The 10,375-nt window shown below is 32.1% G+C and overlaps 1 protein-coding gene across 1 annotated transcript; it reads left to right on the top strand.

Annotated features, from left to right (window-relative positions):
• Positions 1-6,622: 6,622 nt before the first annotated feature.
• On the top strand, positions 6,623-8,345 carry LOC134245431 (O-acetyl-ADP-ribose deacetylase-like; the record flags this gene model as incomplete). The annotated part of the gene is made up of 4 exons (XM_062727710.1): positions 6,623-6,801; positions 7,151-7,299; positions 7,532-7,759; positions 8,136-8,345. Coding segments are annotated over exons 1-4 (681 nt in total), but the record flags the coding sequence as incomplete, so codon positions are not given.
• Between the last annotated feature and the right edge of the window lie 2,030 nt (positions 8,346-10,375).

The raw sequence follows: 10,375 nt of genomic DNA, 5'->3' as shown, positions 1-10,375 counted from the left end.
AATGAATACTAATGTGTAATAGTCATCATCATAATATAATTAAGAAATAAACAACAATGTTAAAAAGTTCTCTGGGAAATGAATTTTTAGTTGGTCACGTGATCAAATCCTGTGTGAAGCCCGAAAGGCTTCTCAGTAGATTTGATCCCGTACCAACTAAAAGATCATTTCCCAGTGAACTTTTTAACATTGTTGTTTATAACTTAATTTTACATTTAAGACGAATAAATTTCGAGTTAAATTGCATTTATAACACGAACGGGCCATCGTATTGCTATGTTGTGACGCGCAATGACCTAGAAGTTGTTTGGTCAAATTAAGTTTACCTCGCTCCAACATTTGAATGATTACATTCATATTTAGCAATCCAATTTAAGAAATATCTGTAGAAAGTGAAAGAACAATGATCGCTGCTGAGAATAATCTAACTATTTCATAAGTTCTTACAATATTTGAAGTCGAAAGCGGCGGTATCGCCTGTTTTAGTTTACATAACCACATAGGAATTTCAAGTCAAAAAGCTAAGTGCGGTTTAAAGCTAATCTATAGTACTACAGTATTCAAAACCTTATTCACATCAAAAAAAGAATTATCATACATCTCTGTATTGAAAAATATCCATATTGTCTATCATTTTATCCTTTTCATCGTTATTAACTTAGAAACGTTCCAAAACAAGTTGCACCGTGACAGAAAATATGCAGACAAAATAACACATCGCTATAGATGTGATTCGGTCTCGCTATGACTTCTGACCCCCAAATAACATTCACACAGAATTGAACATATTTTCTGTTCAATAGGTTCATCTAAGAAAGATATTTGCAAATGTAAATGTTGGACTGTATAATACTGATGTGTCAAATCCATATCATATAGTTTTCCCGCATTCCGTAGAATAGCGGGAATACATTGTATGATATGAACGTATTTTATTGGTAATGCCTGTTTATGATAGGCGTGGCCAAAGGGAGGCCAATGAGAAGGTGGTATTTTTACTATTTTGTAAGATGTTGGACCATTCTAAGCCAGTGCTCTGCATAATGCACATGTGTTTTGTTTATACGTGTCTCTTTATTTAAATGAGTACATTTATATATAGATCTATAATATTAACAACATTATTGTCATAATAATTATATTTTTTATTCTGCTTTACCGTACATGTTATATACGGTGTTTATGCATACCAATACTGCAAAGAACGCACGTCCGATGAGACATTATATATACAGAGAAAATGACACAAAACGCAATTTTAAAATTTATACTTGAGTTATTTATTGTGGCGAGTATTGGCTGTGGCATAAGAAAATACAAAATTATGGGACGCCATTTTAATTTAACAATCCCATCAACTTCAAACACCCTTGAAACATTATTTGAATAGCGATGGACAAATGTTTTCCATAGTTACTCGTCTATGTTTTTCCTGGGTGGTTTTTAATGTCTTTGATAGGGGTTAATGCAATATGCATAACATGTAACGTACAGTTATAAACAAAAAACATTGCAGTACTTTATTGATCGCATACACATTAATGTATGCCTGTTTGCTATTTATTATCAATTCTACCACGATTATTCAAAACATCAAAGGAAACCGCCGGACATTATTCTCCAATAAATCACGAACGTCATCAAAAAATTATCAGATCAGAAATACGTATCAAATCTGAACAATTCAAATGCATGTTTGGCTGTAGAATGAAATACTTGTTTAGACCGCATCGATGTGTCGTCTTTTGCATTATAAACACTGTAAATTCTGATGAATGTCGGTTTTTATAGCTAAGCGGGGCTATTCCACGGACCTCCCTACACATTAAACAACGTGATTTTAGCAGTAAAACAGGAACATGATTTTGTTATTGTATATTCATTCTAACTGATCAATACATATTACGAACAAATTTGTAATCTAAAAAGGCTATTTTTAATGTAACGAAAGCGCAAATCGTCTGCATTCTATACACAGGTAAGCAAACAAATTTTACCTCTGGTGTAAAATGGAACAGCGTAATCGAGACAATAATCATGGTGACCTAATTCGTTTCTCTAAAGAGGAAACGATCAGCCGTATTTATCGTTCTTGGTAGAATAGAAATAACGTCCTTGTTGTCGTGAATGATGCAGAATAACCTCTTCGGTCTCGAAATGTTGTTTGAAATATAAAAGCCTCGGCTAACGCCTCGGCTTTTATCTTTCAAACAACATTTCTCGACCTCGGAGGTTATTCTGCAACATTCACGAAAACGCGGACTTTATTTCTTAAATAAACGCCAGTTGCTCCCGCTAGCCTGGCTTACAGCATAAATGTCGTGTTATATGTATTATTCAGTTCAATGTAAAAATAAATTTATCATGTATACGAGAACAGGTTAATTTCACTGAATATTTTGCAATAAAATAAATCATGGATGCATGATCAGATCCTGTCTTCTTCTGTTTTTGAGGGGAAGTGAATGTGAGATAAGGTGAGGGTGTGTGAGAGAGAGGAAGAGTGTGCGTCGGTGTGATGTTTGAGTGTGTGTAATTGAATGAAGAAATGCATAAGATTATAAAATAATTACAAGTTCTCTTAAATTTTTAAATCTATTATTTATTCTAATTTCTTTCAATGAATTGTAATCTGTGAAAAGTATTTTGAAAAAAAAAAAACCAATTGTAAATTTTGTACGTTATCGAAGGATAAGACTCCCTCAAGCTTTGATTTTCAAAATTAAGTAATCTAAAAATCGATTCGACTTTGGTGGTGCAACTGCAATCTTCATTTTAACACTCACAGTTACACTGACTGGGATCTGAACAATGATGTATTTTAGAAAAGATGCCTAAATTTATTTAAGATAACGATAAAGAAAAGTATTCAATATTAAAATTTCATAAAACGATGCAAAATAGGAGCAGAGCAAACACGGACCTGCAAAACATCAGAGGTGGAATTAGGTGCCACGGAGGAGTGACGATCCCCTGCCGACCTGTCACATCCGCCGTGTGCTCCTTGTCATGATCGGGAAATAACGGAAAATCCGTCGTCAATTCAATGTATAAATAATGGACTAACAATAAGTATGAAAAACGTCAGTCAGCTTTTGCCTCAATGATAAAGGAGTATATATGATAAGAGCCAATTTTGGCCCTCTAAAAATCAACATTTTAGAATGACATTCAGATATGTTTAATTGATATTTATTTTGTAGAGGAGATTATATTAGAAATATTTCCAATTTATTTTTCACATTTATATGCACTCACTAGCTGTAAATGACATGAGAAACAATGCTATTTTTGCTATCTAACAAAAAACCCAAAAATATGCCTTTTTCTTGATGTTTTTCTGTCAATAATTAGTATTGGATAGATACATCTTTGGTAAAAATATAAAGCTTGTTCTAAGCTGCGCTCTATATTTTCTTGAAGAAAAACTGCTTGAAAATAAGCAGTTTTATACAAGATATGCTAATAAATGGTGAGAAAACGTGATTTTTATGATGTCATATTTCTAAAATAACGTCATTGTGATCAAAATGAAAATGACTAATAAAAGTCGCATATATAGCTGTACAAATTAAAGCTATATGTAAAGTAAAATTAAGATATTCATTTTAAGGGGCCAATTGAGACACTTACCACATATCCCTCTTTAATTTGCTGACAAGGTCATTGTATTGACCATAGAACTTACGAAATGATGACTTTAAACGAGACTGCTGATATTCTTGTTTCATCAACTTGTTTGTCAATAATTTACCTCGTTTTAGAAATTGTTCATACGAAAAGCTTGCTGTGATTAAATTTTTTGCCACTTTAATAAAGTACAAGAAATGAAAACTTAATAACCCTTTGACTGTAAAACACGGGTCTGGACATTTGGTGCTTAAAAATAGTAAAACTGTTTTTATTCTTATAAACTGTGATTTGGGGCAAGATTTACATTATGTCACATAAAAAATCAAAATAGTGACAAAATTAGGTTGATTAATGAAGTTTGGAAGGCCCTAATTTGATATTGTTTTCTTTTTTCGGACATATCATAAGCATCTAAAATCAATTTTAATCAATAACAGAAATACCTCCTAACCTCTAAATTATTTCTTGATACCGAAATCTTTTCAATGAGTGACCTAATTGCAATTAACGATTTGGATGTTAACTGTTAGACAAGGGTGCTCTCTTCTTGAGCATATTGTGTTGACATATCCTTTGTCGACAAAATTTCGCAATCCGCATGCAATAATTAGTACCTTGGGAATTACATTTCAAAATTAAAATGTTCAAAAAATAAATAAAACGTTTCTCTCTTAATAACCTTTCCAGGCCTCATACATTTTTCAAAAACCATCTTTTATCCTTAAAAAAGAAGTGAACTTCCATGGTTTCAGTTTCATGATCCTGAGATATTTAAGCTTATTCATTCGACTGTTATATCGTTAAGTGTGAAACTGAACTATGATTTTATCTGTCCAAAACACCATAAAACAGTTTAAATTATATTGATATCTCAAAATTTGTAATTTACAGCTTATGTGCATCGAGTTATCAAGAAAGATCGAGTCAGCAACATTCTCTACGGTTTTCTGTGACCTTAGAAGTAACAAAACACATGTACACCTCAAGTCATTTCTTTCCAGCATTGTATACTTGCTAAAATGGGAAAATCAAAACATTTTCGAACACACCTTCAAATAATTTGTGGGTTATATGAAACATACGTTAAGAATTATAAAGCAAGGAATTAGAAATAATTTCTACTTTATCAATATTATTTAGTTACACGTACATTTAAAGTAAAAATGCCGTTGGCCTATCACCTCGAATTAGTCACTTGAACTTTGTTCCACATTCTTCCTACAACGAGGAACAAAAACTTTACTAGAATACATATATTTCCCGAAGCAATCACAACAACCTACTGGACCAAATATACGATTTAAATCTACCGAAAAAATAGTGTTATATAGAAGCTATTTAACAAATAACACACATATACATCGCAAATCTTAAGAAAAAACAAAGAAAATGAACATAACACAGTATTCAAAGATTCGAAAATGTCTAGTTTTTTAATGTCAGAGGCTATTTCGAATTTCACAGTCACGCAGGCCTGTGCAACGAAAGGGTTTGTTGGATTCTTCCATGATGAAAAAACGTACTCGTTTGTTGCAACCACTATTGAAATAACGACCACTATTGAAATAATTATATCAATAGTAGTTAAGAGTGCATTTCAATAGCATACATAGTTAGTAACCACTATTGAAATACGACCACTATTGAAATAATTATATCAATAGTGGTTGAGAGTGCATTTCAATAGCAAACATAGTTAGTAACCACTATTGAAATACGGCCACTATTGAAATAATTATTTCAATAGTGGGTGAGAGTGCATTTCAATAACTGACATAAGTAATAACCACTATTGAAATACGACCACTATGAAAATAATTACTTCAATAGTGGTTGAGAGTGCATTTCACTAACAAACATAGATATAAATCACTATTGAAATACGACCACTATTGAAATAATTACTTCAATAGTGGGTGAGAGTGCATTTCAATATGATTACCATAGGTTTCAACTACTATTGAAATACGACAAGTATTGAAAGTAAAGTTTCACTGCGTAACTTTTATTATTTTAACCAAAATTTCACAAAAATTGGATTTGGGGGTGAAAAATATATAGATTAATAATTAAAGTGTATAAATTGATAAGGATGATTCTAGTTGAGCAAAACTTTGAACATCAATTTCTTTATATTCTCTATTATTTGCATCATTTTCAATGAAATCAGAACAAAAAATATGTGCCAATCCAGGCATCCATACTTTGTTTGTATCATCCATCCTAAAATGAAGTTTTAGATAGTTATTGAAATTATAATTTCAAAAGTGATTAAATAATTATTTTGATAGTTCATATTGAAATCTTTATTTCAAAAGTGAACATTATTTCATTAGTGGTTGCAACCTATGTTTGTTATTAAAATGAATCTCACCCACTATTGAAATAATTATTTCAATAGTGGTCGTATTTCAATAGTGGTTATAACTTATAATGTTTGTTATTGAAATACACTCTCAACCACTACTGATATAATTATTTCAATAGTGGTTATTACCTATGTTTGTTATTAAAATGCACTTTCACCCACTATTGAAATAATTATTTCAATAGTGGTCGTATTTCAATAGTGGTTACTAACTATGTTTGCTATTGAAATGCACTTTCAACCACTATTGATATAATTATTTCAATAGTGGTCGTATTTCAATAGTGGTTTCTAACTATGTTTGCTATTGAAATGCACTCTCAACCACTATTGATATAATTATTTCAATAGTGGTCGTTATTTCAATAGTGGTTGCAACACTCGTTCTTTATTTCTGGTGAAACTGATTAAAATTAATATTATTTTCATATTTCATTGATATTTATTTTATTAGAAAAATAAGCCAAAAACATTATTATTCAAAAGAAATCGGACTATTTAAATCCAAGTTCTTCATGTATTTTTTTTCTTCCTTGTCCATTGAATAATCGCTGAAAAAAGTTCCTTTGCCTGAGCGAAACTTGGAGGAAAACATATTGAAACATACACGGAAGGATACCGATATCAAATGTAAAACTGGAGTAGGAGTGCATTTTTTCCATTTGTGATTTCCATTTGTTGTCACCAGCATCAATATACAAGTCAGATGGCTAGCTACAGATACAGGTCTCGTAAATTGTTAGATTATTCGGATTCTTCGTCGTCTGAATCGTCTGATTCTGAGAGTTTCGACGATGAAGGTACGTAATCGAGCAATGATTATTTGTAACATGGAAGTGAAAACTGTTTGTCTAGTTTTCATTTTAAGTATTAGGAACACGTATTTTACAATCCTGGAGATTCCGTGTACAAAAATTGTCTTCTTTATGTTGCTTAAATTTGTCAGATTTTATGTGCAACTTTATGCAGTATATAGAGTTTTGAAATTGGTAAAAGTGAGTCGACTCACATATATGAATATGATGGCTTTAAGGCATCCGATTGACATTATACTGTACACAGGTTTCACAGGGGCAATTTAAATTATACATTGGAAGTTATATTTTAAATTTCGTTTTGTATGTTTTAGAAAATTTAATTCACTTTCAGAATCAACTGAAGACTCGGAGGAGGATCTAAGAGGAGCCACGTACTTATCCAAACACAGGGTTCGGGGTTCTGGGGACAAGGCTAACTCGGGGTATCAGATCGGCAATATAACGGTCACTGTTGTTGGTGGAGACATTACCAGACAAAAGGTTAAAGTTTCTTAGAAATAAATCAATAGAATTATTAAAAATGTTTTAGTCACCTTAACATCTAAATTTATTTTTAAAAATAACCATTCTTTAAAAACTTATTGTATTTTTTAAACTTCGCCTTACATAGACAAAATTGATGAAGTAGCAGTAGTAGTCTGGGTGAAATTTTAGTTACAAAAATCTAAAATAACTTACCTTTGTCTTCTGAACTTTCAATTACTCTATGCAGGTTGACGTAATAGTGAACACTACGAATCCTCGTCTCGATCTGAGCTTAGGGAGGGCTTCTAGTTCCCTCCTGGCCGCGGCAGGGAGGGGCATTCAGAGGGAGTGTCGTCAGACTTATACGAGGAAATTAGACCCAGGAGAAATAGCGGTCACAACAGGAGGACACCTCGCCTGTAGGGCAATATATCACGGAGTTCTGACCAAGTATACATCTAAAAAAGACGAACAGGTACTAATGTTCAAGTTGTATAGAAGTATCAAATTATATTTAATGAGCATTGGTTTTGAACAATTGGAACGCTGTGCTTGCCAAAATAAGATGAACATTTAATGAATTTAAACATTGAAACTAAAACTACTCGTTAAAACAAATTCTTCCTAGTAATATGGCATATGCATCCTCGCAACACATTGCCACCGACTCAAGGCTGGCATTGCGAGAATATAGTTATAGGGCATATTACATGTTGTTTAACTGTAATCAAGGTTTTAATAGACGCAACTACAATTTTCATACAAACAGTTAAATGGTTAAAAAAAAACTCGATTTTAGACTGAAAGGATTTTTTTATTTCATATCAAATTTGATTTCAAATTTTTTCCAGATTTTAGAAGACTTGGTGACAGAGTGTTTGGATCAGGCTGATGCTGACGGTTACAGGTCCATCGCCTTCCCACCAATTGGGACCGGATACCTGTCATACAATCCAACAAGAGTTGCTGAAATTATGTTTGAATGCATTGAAAATTATGCTTCACGAACGGTCACATCTGTGTCCATTGTTATATACTCACCAGAAAGTAGTTGTTTTCAGGTAAATATCAGCAAATGTTTCATCAATACTGGTTAATGGGTATCAAATGAAAAACTTGTATGAAGAGCTTATAGTAACTAGTATACTCTTATCTTTTTAAATATTGTCTAAGCATTTCTTAGCATAATTTTCCCTCTTGATCTGAATCAATATCAAAGTATGGGTCCATATATCGAATCTTTTGAGATTCGATATTGAAAAATAACTTAAGTTATTTATTATTTTCTTCCAGTCTTTATAATTTTATTTTTCGCTTACCTTTTGTTAAAGTATTCGTTGAACAAAAATATTCTTTATGATTGAAATTATGTTAATGAACAATAAATTAAAAAATTAACATTTGCAAATGTTTTCAGTATATAGAGTGTAACGCTATATGTATAAGGCGTATTACATGTACAGTGTACATACGAGGGCTGTTCAATAAATAATGTCCTGAACTGTATGACATACAATACAGATATCATATGACATAAAAATTGGCTTTCTCTCATAATTGAATCTTTAATGAATTTATAACAGTTCATGTAACCACTTTTCATCACATAGTTTCATTGTGAGAAGCTGGGAAACAAGGGCTTTTCGAGACACTGCATTATAAATGAATGGTAAAGAATCGGTAAACTAGAGTGAAAATAAAAGCTTCAAAAAAGCTGCTGTAAAACTGGTTAAAAATCCCAAAGAAATATTCACTGAAATGTGTGACATTTACAGCAACCAATACCTGTTTTATAGACAAATGAGAAGGTGGATTTCAATGATAAAAAATTATATAATGGGCATCAAAAATGGGTACCGTCCTTGCCAACAAAAAACTACAACACTTATGTACTGTTTGCCAAATTTCAACAAATAATACTTGATGAGGTAGGATTGACTTTAAGACACATAGCAAATTTGATAGACATCACATCGGGGGTAGTTTACACCGTTTTTAAGAAACGTTTGACGGTGAAAAAGCTTAGTACTCAAAGGTCACCCTATATTTTGATAAATGAGTGAAAACGGCAGCGTGTATAAATGTCTTAACAATTATTTTAAAATATCAGTAATTGGAGTTATCCACGTTTTTTTGATATTCAAACAGATAATGGAACTCGAATCTATTGCTTAAAATCCTCAAAACAAAATTTACCATAAGATGTACTTGACAAAAACAGCGAAGGTCTGAAAAGAGCAAAGAATTGCAAGAGCACAAAGACAGATTTATATGCAATGTTCTTAAATATTAGTGGTATTGTTGTTTAAATTCGTATACGGGGAGACAGTTTAATTTCTGGATGAGGGTAGAAAACACATTTTTTGCAAAAAAATCGAAAGGTTTATTAGAGGAAGGACCCAGAATCAGGAATCCACTACATTAAATTTCTTCATGACAGCGTCCAAACCCGCACGCCCTGACGAGTAAAGGGGTTCTACGGATACACAGATGGTTAATATTTTTTCATATTAACAATATTCGCCAGATCTTTGACCTTTTGACTTAATTATATTTCCAAACTTGAAAAAAACACCTTTCATAAGGAAGAAACAAGCCCATGAAATCATTGGATCTGCCATTTTCCAGTATACCAAGGGTCATACCCAAAAATGAGTTCTAAAATCAATCAGAAATTGGATAAAAAAGGTTACGGACATGTGTTGTAATAAAAAGAGATTTATAAGTATAATAATGAAGACTAAATTATTGAAAAGCGTCTTTTGCTTCTTTCTGAGCACCGAGGACATTATTTATTGAACAGCCCTCGTAGTAGTCATTCACACTCGACGTATTTTTAAAATGACGTCGTAAATGGTCTAAAAGTATAACACATTCATTTTATAACATAGAGGTTTGTAAGAAAAATCATTTAATGATTTAGGGAACGATTGTAAACATTTGTAATAAAAGAATCACAATGATAAATGTATTGTAAAAGGTGCATGTATAATTTTTTTAATGAACGGGTTGATGCGTGATCAACCAAAAGATTGGCTTCATTGGATTTGATCCCATGACCTACCCGTATTTGTTGGATACACAATATACC

This window comes from Saccostrea cucullata, unplaced genomic scaffold, assembly GCF_032062105.1.
Source record: "Saccostrea cucullata isolate Sc308-1 unplaced genomic scaffold, CSIRO_AGI_Scuc_v1 ctg3811, whole genome shotgun sequence".
NCBI classification, from domain to species: domain Eukaryota; kingdom Metazoa; phylum Mollusca; class Bivalvia; order Ostreida; family Ostreidae; genus Saccostrea; species Saccostrea cuccullata.
The sequence above is the reverse complement of the archived record's forward strand: the minus strand, read 5'-3'. Positions and strand labels throughout refer to the sequence as shown.